The sequence below is a fragment of the Lonchura striata genome, chromosome 19 (genome assembly GCF_046129695.1).
Source record: "Lonchura striata isolate bLonStr1 chromosome 19, bLonStr1.mat, whole genome shotgun sequence".
Classification (NCBI taxonomy): Eukaryota; Metazoa; Chordata; class Aves; order Passeriformes; family Estrildidae; genus Lonchura; species Lonchura striata.
The window spans coordinates 5570764-5589255 of record NC_134621.1 but is presented as its reverse complement, the minus strand read 5'-3'; the positions used below and the strand labels follow the sequence as shown (position 1 = coordinate 5589255).

The 18492-nt window shown below is 59.1% G+C and overlaps 1 protein-coding gene across 1 annotated transcript; it reads right to left on the bottom strand.

Annotated features, from left to right (window-relative positions):
- Positions 1 to 770: 770 nt before the first annotated feature.
- Positions 771 to 16331, bottom strand: GRIN2C (glutamate ionotropic receptor NMDA type subunit 2C). The gene is made up of 13 exons (XM_077787365.1): positions 15872 to 16331; positions 11444 to 11867; positions 9347 to 9942; positions 8715 to 8829; positions 7953 to 8164; positions 6965 to 7133; positions 6471 to 6624; positions 5035 to 5160; positions 4721 to 4950; positions 4349 to 4509; positions 3621 to 3808; positions 2888 to 3120; positions 771 to 2486 (listed from the first exon to the last, which is right to left on the bottom strand). Exons 2-13 carry the CDS (start codon positions 11849 to 11851, stop codon positions 1095 to 1097), a joined length of 3984 nt encoding a protein of 1327 aa, XP_077643491.1. The 5' UTR covers positions 11852 to 11867; positions 15872 to 16331; the 3' UTR covers positions 771 to 1094.
- Positions 16332 to 18492: the final 2161 nt, after the last annotated feature.

Below are 18492 nucleotides of genomic sequence, written 5' to 3'. Positions count from 1 at the left end.
AAGAAAAAATATAAAAGAGAAAAGAAGCTCTAGAGCAGCTTCCCGGGGAGATATTCATGGAGGAAGGTGATGCCAAAGCTGGGAAGAGGGGCTGAGGGTTGGCATCTCCCTGGGACAGCCTGCCAGCCAGTCACGGGCAGCTCTGTGGAGTCCTGGTGTGCTGCTCTGGGATGGGGCTGGAAGCGCCCGGCAAAGCCGTGGCTGCAGCCCGGGGCCCGGAGCAGCAATTCCCATCTCCCAAAGACCCTCTTCCCTGCCTGAGGCTCCTGTGAGTCACGGCCGCCTCTGCTCGGCCCCAGCCCGGCAGGGAAAGGCCTGTGTCAGACGTACATGAAGAGAGAATTCAGCCTGGCTCATCTATCACGCCTGATTTATGGCTCCATCAGCCTGGGAAGGTGGGAGGAATTTTTCCCTCTCTCATTCCCCACGGCTCTGCCGAGCTGGAGATCCCTGCCAGGCTGCCGTGCGCAGCATCACTCACTGACCGAGCCCAGGGCCATCAGTGCCCGGCACCCCAAAGCCTGAGCAGGGGGCATGAACCCCGGCTCCAGTGCTCGGCTCCAGCCTCTGCACAGGCTGACGGCTCCTAATTAAACCCTCCGAGCAGTTGCCATTTTCCTTTTCCATCTTTCCCTTGCCGGCGGGACGAGCCTGTGCCGCGGCTCAGCAGTAACGGGACACGGACGGGGAGGGAGTGCACAGGACAACGAATATTCATGGGAACCCCTGATGCCAAGGGCAGCCCCGGAGGGTGGAAGAAGGGTCCCCAGGCAGCTGAAAATGTCTTTTTATTGACCTGGACATGGCGTTTCGAGTCCTTTGAATGAAACCAAAACGTGACGGCGAAACGGCGGCGATGCATTTGGCGTCCCCGCCCGTAGGGAGAACTTGACCCAGCATGTACCAGCCCTTGCCAGGCTCCTCTGACTCCCCCAAAAGAGCGCACCGGGACCCGCCGAGCCGCTTGGAGCATCCCGCTGCCGGCGGTGCAGGACGCCGGGAGGCCGGAGCCCGGCCGGGAGCCGCTGGCTGGCCCGTGGGGATACCCGGGCATAGGGCAGGCAGAGGGGTGCGGACACCCCCCTGTCCCCCCATCACACCTCCGACTCCAGGCTGGAGACCCGCCGCCAGGACCCGCCGGCGCAGGGACTCGCCACCCCTCGGGCCACCAGCGGGTCCCTCCTGTCCGCCGCCACCGCCCGCAGCAAGGCCAGCTCCCCGCGCCTCCCGCAGTCCCTGCAGGCGCTGTCCCAGCGCCCGGAGCCCCGCTCGCAGGGGCGCACCCCGGGGTGCTCCCGGGACGGCGCGGCGCCCCGCCAGACGTGCCTGGCGTAGAGGGGCGGGTTGGAGTTCATGCAGGCGCGGGGAGCGCACGCCGGCACGGTGAAGGCGGCGCGGGGGTTCTGCCGGCACGCCTCCCGGTAGGACGGCAGCCGGGCCGCGGGCGAGCGCGGCGGCAGCCGGCCAGCGGCCTGCGGGCAGCGGGAGCCGCAGCCGTGGCCGGGCTCGGCTTCGGGGAAGAGGTCGGGCACGTCGGCGCGGGCGGCCCCGCAGCGCCGCGGCCCCGCCGGCCGCCGCTTCTCGCCGCGCTCCCCGGGCGCCCTGGCCGAGCTCGCCCACCGACCCAGCTTGTCCCGCTCCAGCGCCGCCGCCTCCGGCCGCGCCGGCTCGGCCCGGGCTCTGCAAGTCCTGGTGACTTTGGGGAAGGCTCCGCGAGAGCAGGATGGAGGCAGGAAGGCGCTGCCCGCCTCCCGCTTCTTCTCCGCTGCCGAGAGCAGCCGGGGCAGAGTCCCTGAGCCCCCGTATGCCCCGTCCCTCTGGAGCGGGGGGTTGTTCTGCAGCCGGTCCCCCCGTCCCGACGGCCGCTTGTGCTCGCTGTAGATGTCCGGTGGTGGGAGGTCCCTGGGGGATGTGGGGGGCGGGAGGGGAGCCCCGACATGGTTCCCCACCAGCATCTGCTCCCCGTAATCCCCTCCTGGGGAAGTCTTCACCAGGAGGTGGGGGAAACCTGTGAGGGCTTCATCCCCTACGCAGCCGCCCCGAAACTTCAGGGGGTGTAGCAGGTGGGGGTGCTCGTTTTCCCCTCTCCATTTCTCCTCTCCGTGCAGACGGGAGTCCACGGGGATGGGCTGGGGCAGCGGCAGCCCCAGGGGAGCACCCTTGGGTGCGTAGGCTCTCCCCAGCCTCTCGGCAGGGTGCGGGCCAGAGTGGGGCCCCCGGTGTGCGCCGGTGCTGTTCTGCACCACGAGCTGAGGTGTCCTCAGGGAGAAGGTGGTCTGGAGGCGCTCACTGTGGTTGCTCCAGTCCTCGATGGTGCGGGTGGCCTGCTCCAGTGAGCCGCCCACGCTGGCCGTTGTCACCATCTCTTTGGCCGCCTGCAGCATTTTCAGCACATTGGCCTGGGCTGAGCTGGCAGTGACATCGGGTGTGGGTGCCCGCCCGGGGCTCGACAGGGTCTGCACTCCATTGAAGCAGCTGTAGATGCCCTGTGGGGAGAAATGGGGATCCCCCCATTATCACTGACCCCAAGGTCAGTGGGGTTCTGCCCCCTTGAGCCCACCCTGCTGAGCTGAATTCATGCTGCTGAGCCTGAAGTAGCTTCAGAGCACTGATGCCCCCTCCCCAGGATCCCCAGAACTTGTCAGTGTGTGTGACACTATCCTCTATCACCCCTTTCCCCAGGGCTGCTGATAAGGATGTGGGGTCATTTCCAGGACTGAGCCCTTTCCCCAAAAGCTGGCTTTTCTCACCAAGACCTCATATCAACAAGAACATCTCCAGTCCTTCCCATGCGGGTCAAAGGACAATGCCCACCAAGCCGTGTCCATCTCTGTGACACCACGCGAAGACATTTGGGTCCCTCAAAAGCCCCGTCAGCATCCCTCACCCTGCTGATGGCCAGGAGGAAGTCAAGCTTGTGGGACTTGGGGACGGAATGACGCAGCTTCCAGTAGACGAGGTGCTCCCAAGCAAAGACCAGCAGGCTCAGCCCCATGGCCACCAGCAGCATGTAGAACACCCCAGCCATGTTGTCGATGTCCAGCTTGCTGCTCATCACCTCATTCTTCTCATTCTGGCAGATCCCTGATAGCCAAACTGTCTCCAGCTTCTGGGTCTCACCTGGGACATGCAGAACAGTGCAAGGGGTGAAAATCCACCCCTGGGAATTATCTTCCCTAGCACATCCCTGCCCCTTTCCACCCCACTGTGGGTGGAGGAGGATAAAGAGACCCCTGAACTTCTGGAGCTGGAATCACCTAATGCTGCTGCTGCCATTGGCCTGAGAATCCCACCAGTCACTTGTCCTTCTCCAGGGTCCTCTCCCGACTCTGTTCCCCACCCATGTGCCAGCCAGCCATGCTTACTGCCCTCAAATGTTGCGCACAGCCATCTCCAGGATTTTACAACCCCAGAGGGAATGATACGCACAACATCCAGAGGATTTCATATCCCCTGAAAGGAGCTGGAGAAGCCCCTCAATGCCATCCTGCCACGAGGATGTCAGCTGTGAAGCTGCCCGGGGTCTGAGGACCAAAGCCCTGTTCCCTGGGTTGATCTGCAGGGCAGGGGTGGGGTGAGGATGGGGACAGGGCTAAGGAGGAGCTCACACAGACACCCACCATCTCCCAGGAACTGGAGCAGGGCCAAGTCAATGGCTCGTTTCCAGCGCGAGTCCTTCTGCAGGGCAATGCCGTAGCCCGTGGTGGCAAACACCTTCCCGCTGCCGATGGTCACCAGCTTGCAGCCCTCGTCCTTGCCTGCCATGTAGTTGAGCACCGCCGCGTCGTAGATGAAGGCATCCAGCTTCCTGCCCCACCAACAGGAGGAAGGGTGAGGGGGGGTCTGAAAGCCCATTAGTGGGGGAGGGCTGTGCCTATGGTGGGGGCTCTATCCCTTTCAGAAAGCTGTAGCCCATCTGGAGGGGGTTCTGGGGGGTTCTGTGTGCTCTTGGGGTCCCTCACCAATCCTGGAGTGCTGTAACCACACTTGGAGGGGAAGTACCCGACCCTGGGGGGGCTGTGTACCACAGCCATGTCCCATCTGGGGGGAGCTGCATCCCTTTGAGGGCAGCTGTATGGAGCTGTACCCCGTCTGCAGCATGGTGTGCCCTGTTTGGGGGTCCTGTACTTCATCCAGAAGTCTGGGAGAGCTGTACCCAGCCTGGGGGGGGCTCACATCCAACTTCTGGGGGGGTTGTACCCCAGTTGAGAAATCCCTTCTCCATCTGGGAAGTCCTGTACCCTATTCCAGGGAGCCATAGTTATCTGGGGGTGCTGTATGTAATTTGGAGGAGCTCTGAGAGCCATACCCCATCTGGGGGGTCATACCCCATCTCAGGGAGCCATACCCCATTTTGAGGCTGGTGAGGGCGTCCTCCACAGAGCGCTGGTTGTACTTCACCATGTGGGTGTGCATGTCGGGGTAGTTGCTGCGGATGTTCCTCTCGGTGCTGCCGTTGGGGACAGTGCCAAAGCGGAAGGGTGGATACTGCTCCTGTGGCCTCTGGAACTGCAATGGGGAGCCCCAGATGGGGAGTGGCATCACACGGTGCCCATGTCTTTCCATGTCCCTAGCACGTCCCCTCCCTGCAGCCAGCCCTCTACTCATGCACTCATGCCCAGCCGACTGGCAGCGATGTGTAGCTCCACACACATCACTGCCAGTAACTTTAAAAAGGGTTTTTTTAGGGATTTTTTAGGGTTCCCGACCCACTGATCACCTTCCTGTCACTCAGCCCCGACACAGTGTCAATGTACTGCTCCTGGATCATGAAGGCAGCCAGGTTGGCCGTGTAGCTGGCGAGGAAGATGACGGCGAAGAAGGCCCAGATGAGCACCATGATCTTGCTGGTGGTGCCCTTGGGGTTCTCGATGGGGACTGAGTTGTTGAAGACCAGAGCCCACAGCAACCACACGGACTTGCCGATGGTGAAGGAGGGACCTCCCGGCCCTGTGGGGACAGGGAACAGAGGGGAGAGTTGTCAGCCCAGCCAGGGACGTGTCCCCCCCTCCCAGCTCCCTCCTTCCCACTCACTCTTGCCACTGGTGAGATTCTGGTTGTAGCCAACGGGGCTGAAGTACTCGAACACAAAGACGGTGATGGCCACCACAGTGAGGCACATGACAAACATCATGACCCACACGGCCGGGCTGTAAGGCTCTGCAAAGCAAGTAGAACTTTGTGAGCCTCCAAGGACATCCCTGGTCCTCTGAGGACTGCCAGGAGCCCTCCTGGATAGATGGGGCTCATCCTGAATATTGCTGCTTCTTGGAGAGGAGTTGGAGGTTGGCAACACCATGGCCAAGCAGCTCCACAGGGAATAAGGAGGGAAGGGGGTAGCTGCAGAGCTAGGGGATGCAGCCATGCTTCCCTGCCTAGACCAAATCAGGTTCTCACCAACAGCGAGATCTTTACAAAATGCTACCCATCTCCAGGGTCACTGCAGGAGGGTTTCCCATGGGATCCCATGTTGTCCCCCATGACAGTTCTGGCCACAGAGCTGTGCCTGCATCAGGCACAGAACCAGCTCCCCAGCCCTGCTCAGCTCTGGGGAGAGCCCCCCGTGAGTGGTGACAGGCAATGACCCCTGGCCTGCCCAAGATGATGTGGGATGGAGCAGCAGGAGCGCTGGGGATGCATCCGAGCTGTCAACGTGTGGCCACCAAGGTCCATTTATCAGCACGTCCTTCGCTGTCAGAGAGGAGAGGCCTCCCTGATGGGGACGTGACTCACTAGCGCAGAGGCAGGAGACACGGGGACATGGGGACAGCAGACCCCCGCCCTGCCAAACCAGGGTGGGATGCTCCGTCTGTCCCTGGGGCTGGTGAAGGTGACCCTGCTTCTGTGGGAGTCTGGGCTTCATGGTGTGGGGGGCACAGGATGAGGAGGATGTGCCCAGGCTGATGGTCCCACCTTCTGTGGCATCCCTAGCACCCACCTGCACCCTCCCCACACAAGAGCCCAGTGCCAGCTGAGCTGGGACATTGCTGCTGTGCCCTTGCTGAGAGCAGAGAGTCCTGCCCGAGCTGAATTTCTTGAGGACATTGCCCATCCTCCCCTTCCTAGGCTGCAGTTTTGCTGGTGTAAAACTCATTAAATAAAACTTTTAGCACTGGCAGTTTCCTACACTTGGCTTAACCTCTGTCTCTGGTGACGGTGGTAGAGATGGGTCCCCAAAGCAGAGCTCCAAGCTGGCAAATCCTTCCACGTCCCCATCCTCCCTCCTCCACACAAAAAATGAAGAGGAGAAAACCACTGAGCCCAGCCTCAGTCTCCAGCCTCCATCTCCATAATAAAAGGATTATTCAGGCAGGGAAGGAAGAAGCCCCAAAGCCGACAGCACAATCTCCTTCCTTTATGACTTAGGCTTTTTTTCCTTGAAAGTTGTTAAAACGGAACGATATTTCCAATTTGCATTTGTAGGAAGCATGGGATGAACCTGCAGGAAGACAGGGGGGCACAGGGCTCACCCAGGAAAGCAGAGGGGGACACGGTGCCATTGCTCCGGGCCACCATGACGCTGATACCCGTCTCCACAAAGGGTACAGAGAAATCCACAATCTCAGACCTCTCCTCATTGATGGTGAGGGAGCCGATGGCCATGTCTGCACGCTTGTAGTACACCTGGAAAAGGGGCAGGTCAGCTCGGGATGGGCAGAGGGACAAGCAGAAGGACCCAGACCACTTTCCCCAGGCATTTCCTCATCTCCAGCATTTCCAGCCTTAATTTCTGCCTTTTAAAAAATAAATATTAGCTTCCTAAGTGAGCAGTGGCACGGACACACCATGCTGTGGGGTCGTAAGTGTTCATCTGATGACTCCTCCAGGGAGGAGCTCATGCCAAGCTGTGCCCTGCCTACAGTCCCACCACAAACCCCATCTTCACCAGAAAAGCCCCAGGTCAGGGGTGAGTGGTGCTCTCCAGGGAGTGTCAAAGTGGGGTCTGAGCCATGCCAATTCCTACCTCACCAATCATGCCGTTCCAGACCCCACGGACAATCTTGCCATGTTTGCCATTGGTCACCAGGTAGAGGTCGTAGGAGAACTTCACTGCCTTGGCCAGCTTCTTCAGGATGTCGATGCAGAAACCTTTGCAGCACAGCTTAGTGTAGGGATCCACAAGGCCATCGCCACTGAAAACACACCAGGAAAGATGGGTTGGACCAAACAGAGGTGCTCTGAGCACCCTGGACACCACGTGTCTGTTGGAACTCAGAATGTCTCTCAGACATTTTTAGAGGTTCCAGGCCTTGGTCAGAAGCATTTTAGACCTTGGCAGGCAGATGGAAACAGCTGTGATTTTGAGTTTGAGCCATGGAATGAGTTACCAACTTTGAAGGTGGAACAAGCAGTCACAAAAGTTTAGATATTATAGTAGAAGTAGCTACAAAGTAGAGGGGAAAATTTTTTAGTGCTGTACAGGGGGTTTTAGCACCTGTACAGGGGGGTTTTTACTTTGTACTTGGGGGTCAGAAGTTCTAAGATGGAGGAAAGTGGGCTGATCCTGTTCTTCCTCCTTCTTCTTCCTTGCCTCCATGTTCTTGGTGATGCTGGCACTTATGGATTGGTTTAGAGTAGAAAAGCACTTTGTAATATAGGTAGTAGGTATTGGGGAAAAACTGTAAACATATAATACATAATATATCGTATAAAAGACAGCAGCAGCCCTGGGTGGGGAGAGAAGAAGACAGCAGACAGAGAGGATGTCAGGGTGTGTGTGTGCCTCTGCCTGAGCTGTGAGCAAACCACAGCAGCCCCAGGAGAAAATCTTTTAGATAACTCACAATAAACTGCCTTGAGACTGAACAACAAGAGGCTGCTGAGCTTTTCTTTGGAAGCACGGGTTGGAGGAGAGATTTTACCACCACACGAGACCCCAGACCAAGCCCAGGGTTCTCACACGTGTCAAGGGAGTGGTGGCCAGAATTGCCGAGCTCCACGTCCCTGCCCACCTCTGGGAGGAGTTGGTCTGCTTGCGGCAGGGCACGGTGTTGCGCACGCAGACCCCCGTGCTGGGGTCCGTGTTCTCCACGATGACGAAGGGTCTCTCCTCCAGGGTGGCCACTGTCAGGTGGCGGTTGTCGACCACGGGCTGCATGAAGGAGCCGTAGCGGGGCCACACCGGGTACTTCATGTGGATGATGCCTTTCTCCCACTTGCCCACCTGCCCCCAAAGGAGAGCACATGGTCACCCCAGCGAGGGGCTGTGGGGGTCACACATGGTCCCATATCCATCCTCCCACCTTTGGGGCTTATTCCTTGGGATCCCCATCTCAGCATCCCTTTCCCCACACGCCCCTGGACCATGGGGTGAGGTGTTTCCTCCTGAGCCCCAAGCTTTACACTCGGGTGAGCACAAACCTGGCCAAATTTATTTACTTAAAATACTTTCAAAAAAACTCCATGCATCTTGTTTCAGGTCCAGGTGTTTGGCTGCTGTTCTCCAGAATTGGGCATCTGCATTTTTGACTTTTTTTAACTTATCAGCCAAATTGCAAGGAAAAACTGACAACTCCTGCCAGAGCTTTGGTGCTCATCATTGCTGCAGCCCCCCACCATGGCACCATGGGTACTTTTGGGGTCAGCTGTGGTACTTTTGGGTTTTGCATGGTACAGTCCACCCCAGGATGGGACCCCAGCTTGTGCATGGCCCCATGCTCACCCTGCCCAGCCACCCCACAGTGTGCCCATCTCAGGGGGCCTGGGGGTCCTACCATCTCCCAGAGCCGGTGCTGGTTGAGTGTGATCACCACCATGGTGGGCTTGACCAAGTAGCCACCTTCATTGAAGGAGAAGTCCCTGTGCTCCCAAGTCACATTCAGAAGGTGCCTGGTGGGACACAGAGCCTGTAAGCGATTGGCTGTGCAGCCCTGCGCTGTGCAGCCCTCCTCCTCCTCCTCCTCCTCCACCTTCAGCCAGGCTGCCACATGGAGACATGTGTGGCTGAGAGCTGGGGACCAGCTTTAACCCCCATGCAAGGGGCAGAGGGGAGCTGGAGAAAGCCCTTCTAGCAAGGAGGCACCAAGGATGATGGCCCACTGCAGGGCTGAGCGTGCACAGACTGCCAAGCAACCCCGAGGTGCCACAGAGATGTGATAGTCCCCCTGAGACCCCCAGGGGTCCTGAGTCACCAAGAAACATGGGAAAAGGCAAGGGAGATGATGGGAGATGTCAGGGGAGATGCTCCAGGAGAATCCCAGCTGAGAGACATGGACTAACAGCTGTAGCCCTCAGTGAGCACCATCCTTGCTGCTTGCCAGCTCCACCCTCCTCCTCCCCTGCACTTTCCCTCACCTTTTCCCCACTCCTCCCATTTTACACCCACCCCAGGGTCCCAGATCCTCACCGGTAGAAGCTTGTGTTGGTGGTGGTGGCCCTGGTGGGGGTCCAGCAGTCCCGCCCCACCTCTGGGAGGTAGCCGTGGGCACGGAAGAAGCTGGCTGCCCCCATGGCAATGATGGCCACGCCATCCCGCACCTTCTGCCGCAGGCTCAGCTTCCAGCTCTCCGTCACCACGCTGATGAGGCCAACTGGGAAGGAGGAGGGCGGCACCTCCATGTTGCCCACTGTCATGCTGGGCACGATCCAGATGTATCCTGGCCCCACAAGGCCGGCTTGTTCTGCCATGGAGAAGAGATACTCGGCCTCCTCTCGGGAGCAGTAAACAATGAGGACCTGGGCATCAATCTGGCGCAAGAGCCGCTGCGTCCTGGAGCTGCTCTGCTCCTGGCTCATCTCAAAGGTGAGCACCTCCTGCAGCTCCCAGCCAAAGTAGCTGGCATCCGTGAAGGAGCGGATGACGTCCAGGAAGATGTTGTAGCCTGGGTAGAGGCTGGTGATGACAGCAAAGGAGCCCCAGTCGTATTCCTCCAGCACCTTGAAGATCACCTGGATTTGCTGCTCGATGGAGACACCCAACTGCAGGAAAGCTGATCCAGGCTCCTGAGGGAGGAGAGGGATCAGAGGCTGCTCTGGCATCATGATCCAGGTCTCATGCACCCATGCAAGACTCCTTGAATTTGCCATCATGAGAAGTTCAAGATTGCTGTGAACCAGTGTGGTCCATGGGCCGGAGACACCCAAAATCAGACTAATACTCCTCCAAAGAACTTTACCCCATGCAAAGGGTCAACTCCTGCAGCCTCACATCCATTTCTTAAGATATTGACCACAAATTTCTCCATCCTCCAAAGGAGATCATCAATTTCTTCTTAAACCATGAGAAGGAGGTGGGTGAGAGCTCTGCCAGGAGCACAGATCCCATCCCTGCTCCATCTCACTACCTGCAGCCAGAGCCTCTATGGCTCCTTCCCTCCTGCTCTACCTCCCTGGCCATCTGGCCTCTCATTAGCAAACCTTAATTGGTCTGATTCTGTCTTAAATGATTCAGGGAATGGCAGTTGCTGAAGGTCACGTGCAGGCAGCAGGTTTCACCACCCAGACCCTCCTCTCCACCTCCAGAGAAGTAGTCTGGGGTAAGCCCCAGAGAATTGTAGACAGGGAGGAGGAGATAGATCCCTCCAGTGACCCCAAAATATGCAACCCCTGGAGAAAGCTGCACAAAATCACCTGGACTGCAAAGCCATGGATATTTTTTCCATTGCTCTGGGCTCCATCTGAGCCCTCTGCACCCACCTGAGTCCACTGCATCAACCAGAGCCCACTGCCACCCTCCCACAATGAGCTTGAGGTGCTCCATGAGCACCAGTGAGTACAGGCAGGGCTGTGGGGGTGCAATCCGGGGGGATTGGACCCCAAACCGCTATGCAAGAAAAGCACAAAATCTGCTCCCTGAAGAAGGGCAGGATCTCCAGCCACAGGAAAGAGCAAGCACTGAAACCACTCCAGCACCCAGGCCGGTCAGGCTGGGATGAGCTGCTATGAGGAGATAACCCAGATCTCCATGCCCAGGACCCTCCAGCTCTCCCTGCCACCAGCAGTTCCCAGCAGGCAGGTGACAGTGACTGACAGTGTCTGATTCAGTGAGGAGCAGAGAAGACGGAAATCCTGTGTGAGCCGTGGTGCAGCTGAAATCACCACCACAGCTGAGCAAGGCTTCTTCATGCTGCCCACACAGCCATTCCAGGGCTGGATCCAGCCCCAGCAGGGCGGGAGGAAGAGAAGGTTGTGATAACCGTGCTGCTGCCCCAGCAGCCGCAGTGCCACCAACCCAGCATCCCATGGTGGGCACAGGAAGCAGCACCCAGGGAAGGCCCTTGCACTGGGCACTGAGGTCCTCTCCCATATCCCATTGAAGTCCCCACCATGTCCCACCACCCCAGTCAGCAACACTGCCACAGCCACTGATCCACCATTCCTGCCCCTGATTCCAAAGCTGCAGTCCAGCAGCTCCTCTGTCCTCCAGCATTCCACATCCCTTACCTACACCACTCGAACAGTTCCTCATTTCTCTCATGCCCCCTGGAAATACTGAGTACCTCACCTTTGGGGTCAAGACCACTGCAGACCCGCCACTGATGCTGATGATGGGGACCTGGGTCTGGGAGGAGATGAAGTCAAGGATCTGGGCCACGGCCTCCGTGCCCACGTTGTCTTCAAAGACGATGCCGTGGATCTTGTGGCCGGCGAGGATGTTGCAGATCTGGGTGAGGAGGGTGCTGGGGTTGGTGTTGTTGACGACAACAGTGATGGGGTGGATCTCCAGGGGCATGTCCAGGAAGCTCTGGGGGCTCAGGCGGGAGCGGATGTGCAGGGGGTAGGACGAGCCCCCGAACACCACAGCCACGTTGACCACCGGCTCCTCAGCGCCGGGCAGCAGGATGTCCGTGAAGGCAGCCGAGCAGCCCAGCACCATCGACAGTAGCAGAGCGTGCGCCGGCGCTCTGCCCATGTCCACCAGCGTGTCCCTGCCAGCACAGCACACGGCCCCTCGCATCCAGCCTCGCACCTGCACCCCCAGCCCCGCTCACCCCAGCCCTCCCCACTGCCCTGGGCCACCACCTTCGAGGGTTGACCCCAGGGAACAAGGGGACCCCCATCCATGGACGCTGGATGTGCTGAAGGAATGGACCACAGTGTTGTACTCACCATCCACCGTGCACCTCAGTGTCTCTTGTCTCCAGCCTTATCAACCACTAACCCTGCTTCCCACCACCACCACCGTGTCCTCATCTCCCCATCACTGTCTCCCTTCACTGCCCTCCCACCTCTTCAAAAGCCACCACTGCTACACTGGTCCATGCCATCCCTTCAGCCAGGGACAGGGACAGCTGCAAGAGATGCCAGGAGGGGCTGGCAGCTCTTTGGTGCCTCTCTCTGCAGCAGGCAGCCACCTTCAATATTCAAAGGCTTTGCCCTTGAGCTCTGCACCCTGCTTGTTGAGATTTTGCAAATCACAGTCACTGAAGTAGCTGGTTCCCTGCCTCTCCTGCTGCCTGTCTGCTGCCCATCACCCTACTTCAGCTCCTTTGCCACAAAATCCCAACCAAGGCACCTATCCGACTCCATTTCTCCAAGTTTTCCACAGCATCCTTCAGCTTTCCTTCTTCTTCTCTTTACCCTCAGTGTGTGTCCCCTGCTGGCAGTGCCCACCCCGATGGGACACCCTTCACACTGTGTCTGTGCTGGCTGCACCCCAAATCCAGGCTCTCGGGGGCTGTTTGGGCACATCCTCCCTGCCAGGTCCCCAGTTCCCCACTGCAGCAGTTGAGGTGACAGTCCCCTGAAGCGGGACACATCCCTGATGCACCCCTGTGCTGGAGTTCACTTCTCAGACACCACCAGCAAAACCAACCTGTGGCCAGGGGTATCCAAGCCCCTCTAAGCCCCATTTCCCCCAGGGCAGTCACCCTTGTGCCAAGCAGGGCAGCAGGGAGGGGGACAGTGGCACGTTATGTCCCCAACACGCCAGTGTTGCTTCATGCAGCGAGGTGCCAGCTGGTGCTAAGAAACGTCCCTTGCAATTAAAAGCTGCTGTTGCTTAATGTGTCTCCAGCACAGCCAGATGCTCCTCTCACTGAGTCCCGGCTGGTTTTGGGGTCTGGGCTGCCCCAGTGACCTGCACCCCAGCACTCCTCCGTGCCGCAGTCACGGCCATCCCTTCAGCACACTGCAAAAACATTGCCAGCGTGTTGGACTGAAAATGCAGGATATAAACCCAACAGCTGCTGGGCCGGGCACCCTGCAAGAGCTGCTGGGTGCAGATTTGAGCACTGGGGCTGTTCCCTCCAGGGAACACAAAGCACACATTTCCCTCCTGTACCCCGTGGCTGCCAGGAAGTCTTGGGCACCTGTCCGGGCACTGACACTCACCAGGCAGCATCTCTCTCAACTGGCTGAGTTTCATCAGGGAATCACCCACCCCCAGCACCCACCACCACGCAGGGGGTTCACTCTACTCGACTGCATCTCCCACCCCACTGCACATCACAGCTGGTGGAGCTGCAGGAGCCACAACGCCACACTGACGGCCGCAGCCAGGGCCCCTTGGCCCGAGAGGGCAGCAGGTGAGTCATGCCATGCTGGCAGCGTCCCACGCTCCGGCACGGCCAGCTCAGTGCCAGGGCAGCCTGCACTGCCTGCTCCTCACTGTGAATTCCCAAGTATTTTTAGTCCTGTGATAAATAATTCATCGGGAATCCGGCATCAGCTACCCAGAGCAGAGAGGAAGGGGAGCAACACGCCACCCAAAACAAACAGAACCGCCCTGCCAGCAGCACTGCCCGGCTGAGCCCTCCTCAAGGACGTTTAAATATACTCTGGGCCCTTGTGGTGATCGATTGGGTTTGCTTGTGCCAGCCCTGGCACCTCACCTACTCCAGGACCTTATCCTCCTCTTCCTCAACTCAGCTCTTGCCTAAGCTTCGGAGCCTCTTCCAGTACTGAGTAATCCAGGCACAGACTAATGGTTGTCCCTTGCAGTGCCAATCTTTGTCACCCCCTGCTCCCGGTTGTGACTGGGGACAGGGCTGAGCAATCTGGTTTCCCACGGACCAAGCCACAGGTGGGAAATATCCCCCTCCCTCCCAGCTGGCATGCACTGGCAGCAGCAGAGGGGAGGTGGGCATGGGCTCATCCCATCGTTCAGCCAGGCTGAGACAACCAGGGCAAGGAATTTCCACCTTCCCAGGTGCCACCAGACTCAGGCTGGCTCACCACAGCCTTTGGTGGGCATGGAAGAGGTGGAGGGGTTTAAGGCCAGGGAGGCTGTGGCTGGCAAGGGCTCCGTGTGCAGGCTGGAGATGGGGCTGCTCCAAAATGGCCGAATTTGGGAGGCAAAGGGCACCCAGCTCCTCCAGCCCAGCTAACACCACGCGTTTCCAGCCCATTGTTTCTCCTACTGAGCGAGAGGGGTACCGGAGAATTTGGGGTTTTTTTGGGGGGGTGACAGATTGCAGGAAAGTGGTGGAGGCTGAGGAGAAACCGAGCCCGTTCTGGAGCTGCTGCCAGAGCTGGGGCTGCTCTTGGGCTCAGCACAACATGGCAAAGCCCCTGCCAACTTCAAAGAAAATCCACATTTTCCAACCCCTTGTAGGAAACACTGTAGAATTAGTCCCTTGGGAAAAAGATCTTCCCAAAAGGGAGTTTTTACAGCTGGGTGAAGGGCCAGTGGCCAGTCAGGGTCAGGAGGAAGGTGGCCATGGCCAGGAGCCTGGGCAAAGCAATGTCACCTCCTGGCAGCCTCCCCAAGGACCAGAGGACATCACAAATCTGCTTGGTGGCTTTGGCACTTGTGTTTTGTTGCTTTGGGGTAGTTTTGAGCAGTTAATCACCTTCCTAGGTACAACTTCCCCTGATGCACCAAACTCACAGAAACCTTGTGCTAAAGGCACCGATAGAATCCTTACCTCTCACCAGACCCTGAAATGCCATTCTAATGCAACAGGGAAAGTTTGCTCCTCATCTTAAACCTCTTTTTTTGCCCTCACTCCTTTCCCTGCTCCAAGAGAATGAGAGCTCATGCAGATATTTTGACCTCGGGAATGGGAAAAATAAAATTCCAAAATGCAAAATATCATTCAGGAAAGAGAAATTTTATGTCCCCCAAAAAAACCTTCAAGCCTGAAATCAGAGGGAAAACGCAGCCTGTGCCGGGGGATGGGGAACTACTGCTGATGGACCGAAAGGACAGAGCAAAGCCAAACCTGATGGGAGCCATTTGGGGAGGAGAGGGGGCACAGAGGAGGGCACGGGATGTGCCAGGGCTTGTCATTGCCCCAATGGTGACATCCCTGTGGAGCAAGGAGACCTCGATGAGGCCCCTCCGAAGGGGAGAAAGCAGCAAAACCTCCTCAAAGACAACTCGTCACCATCCCTGTCCCCATGCAGGGGGATGACTCGGGACAGAGAAGCCCTGGCAGCCCTCGGCAAGCACCGTCTCCTTTCAACCTTCATCCCTCACCACCCGGCATCACCCTCCTCTTCCTCATCAGCCTCCCCTTCCTCGCCCGCACCTCCGACAGCAACAGTTGCGGGCCGGGGGCTGCGGGCCGGGGCGAGGGTGAGGGCCCCGCACACAGACGCACCGAAACGCAGCTTAAAAAGGTCGAATATGGATTAACCAAAAATAAACGCCAAGTGTCCTGCCTGCCGCTGGGTTATGCAAGGTGGCGGCGGGGGACACAGGGCTGGTGGCACCCGGGGAGGTCTCCTCAGTTTTTTCCTGCCACCCACTCCCCGCAAAACCCCCCAGAACAGCGGCCAGGATTAAGGCTCATTTCTGTCCCGTGCCCGGGATGGGGAACGGGAGCTCTGGGGATGCGGGGTGATGCTGAGGGAGGGGGAGACGGGCAGGGAAAACTCCCACCCCATAAAAAACAGCCGCCTCATCCCTAAAAGTTGCCGGCGGCGGCGGCGGGGCGGCGGCGGAGCCCGCCGTGCCCCGGATGCCCCCGGCCCGCCCGGTACTTACGGGACCGCCGCTGCTCGGTGCCTACATGCCCCGCGGCCCCGGCGGGGCTCGTCCCACCGGGGGTTCGCTTCTTGCGAAGCTTCTCCTCCTGCGGGGCGGCCCCTCGGGGCAGGGTGGGCCCCCGCCGCGGCTGCCGGGGCGCTCCGGCGGCCGCCGTCGGTCCCGGCTCGTCCTTGGCGGCGGCGGCGGCGGCGGCGGCTCTGCAGCGGCGGCTGGAGGCAGGCACGGGAGCGGAGGAAGGAGGGAGCGGGAGCGGAGCGGGTGTGCACGGGGGGGGGCCCGGTGGCAGCAGGTGTCTCGGCGAGCCCCGAGCCCCGGCAGCCATCTCCCCCCGGCCCGGGAGCGGCGGGGCTGCCCGGCCGGGACGGTCGGGAGGAGGGATGCGGGGATGGAGGCTGGGGGAGCCCGGGGGCGGTGGAAGGACAGGACGCGTGTCCTCCCGCCTCGCCGCAACTTCGGGGCTGGCCGCCAGCCCCAGTGGAAGGGGGGGAACGGGGGACAGCAGCCCTCCCTCCCGAAAGCGGCCCGCCTCTCCTGGCAGCGGGGCCGGCCCCGGGGCCGGAGAGAGAAGGGGGTGAAACCCCCTCTTTTCCTTCGCCTCTCTCCTCCATCTCCAGGAGGGAAAACCCACGGTAAAATGGCACGGACTCCCTCTCTGGGCACTGCCCGTCCCCAGCCCCGGTGAGGGCTGGAGGAATGCGGCTGGACTCGTTCCCTCCCGCCAATGTCTTCCATCCCTTTGCTGATTGAACTGGTGGATAGGGGCCAGCTGCCCACCGTGGTGCCCCCCAGCCGCTGCAGGGCAGCCTCAGGGTCCCCATCGGTCACAGGGAGGGGGGTGGCACTGAGCAAAGCCCCCGCAGGCAGCAGCATCCTCCAGCTGTCGCCAGTATTAAAGCATCAGCTGATCCCGCAGCACTGGTTTAGAGCAAGCTAGACGGGGGGACGGGATGGGGCGGGGGGGTAGAAAAGGGGAGACATACAGTAAAGGAAGGGGGGAGACAGGCAGGGACCCCGCTGGGGCTCCCTTGTCCCTGGGTGGTGCCCACTGTGCCCCAAAATGATCCAGTGGTTGCAGGCACGGGGACTACGGCTCTGGCAGGACCTGGCAGGAGTTAGAGCTCAGCTCAGTCCCCACTGTGGGGGGAAAATTCTCCCAAACCTCCCCATGTCCCGGCTCAGAGCCACCAAAACACCGGGCACCCCCCCAAGAGCACTTGCCCTCTCCAGCGGAGCCGGGTGCCAGCAGTGCCCGTGCCCAGGCACTGCCCTTCTGCCTTCCCCAGGGACAGATGCCTGGCTCGGGGACAGGGCCACCCAAATGGGCTGGGTGTTGGGCGTCTGCCACCCAGGCTGGCACTGCAGCCACTTGCAACAGCATCCTTGTGGCTGCTGGGCTTGGAGAGGCTGTTTCCAGAGAGGTTTTGACTTGCCTAAAAACCTCCTGTCTGTGCTCAGCCATGAGCTGCCTGATGCAGGAGCTCCACACACCATCCCTGATCCCTGAGACAGCCTGGCCACCTTCTGCCCAGGTGCTGTGGGTGCCTTTGGGGCACCTCGGGGGTGGAAAAGGTACCAAAAAAAAAAAAAAAAAAAAAAAAAGATGAAAAGGAAAAATGCATCTAGGGCTACATTTTAATCCCTGTAAAGCAGCACCCGCTGTGTCTGCAGGAGGGCTCAGCCAAATCTCTGAGGCTGCTGCAGTGCCAGGGCTTAGGGCAGGGGGGATGCAGGATCTGGCCTGTCCTGGGGACCTGCTGCCATGTCCTGCCCACCTCTGCCTCATTCTCACAGCACTGCCCACTCTCTTGCCCAAAGAGAGATTGAAGGGTTGGCAACAGGTCCTCAACACCTCAAATCCTTCTCCCAGTTCAACAAAAGGGCCAGTCTTGGGTTTAAGGTTGAAGGAGGCAGTGGCTGCATTTAACCCTTTCTGCTGCCTTCATGATCCGTGTGATGGAACCTGTGGGACCAGTTTTCCAGGGATCTGGTCCTTTGGGGCTGGCACAGAAGCACTGAGCTGTTTCCATGCCTTTATTATTCCTCCAGCAGCTCAGGGTCTTCATTTATCTCTCCCAGGACTGGCTGCTCCGTGGACTGGATCCCTCAGAGGGTCTTGGCTCACAAATATTCCCAGCAGAGTTTCCAGTTGGATTGAGGGGAGCGCAGCAACCCCATACTGGGACAATACCAGCTTCACCATCACATCCATGGCTCCCCAGCATTCCCACATTTAATCCCCATCACAGCCCAATCCCCACAGAGACAGAGACAACCCCAAGTCTGGTCCACCACTGGGCACAGCTGGAAAGTGTCTGGAAGTGGGGACAAGCAGTGGAGGGCAAGGATTGGTGGTGACACTTTCATGCCAGGCCCCCCAGCCACATTTCCTCTCCATTGGGTCCAGTGGCTTGCAGTGAGCAACAGCCCTGAGAGCCCAGCTGCAATTTTGCAGATTTCCTGGCAAAGTCCTTCAATGTCTTAAAAACCAAAACCCCCAAGATTTTTTTTTTTTCTGGGAGAAGGCAGTGAGTTTCCAAATCCAACCTGCTGCTGGGTCTGGGTCACCAGACACATGATGCAGCTTGTGGGAGCTGTTCTGCATCATCAAAATAATTTAT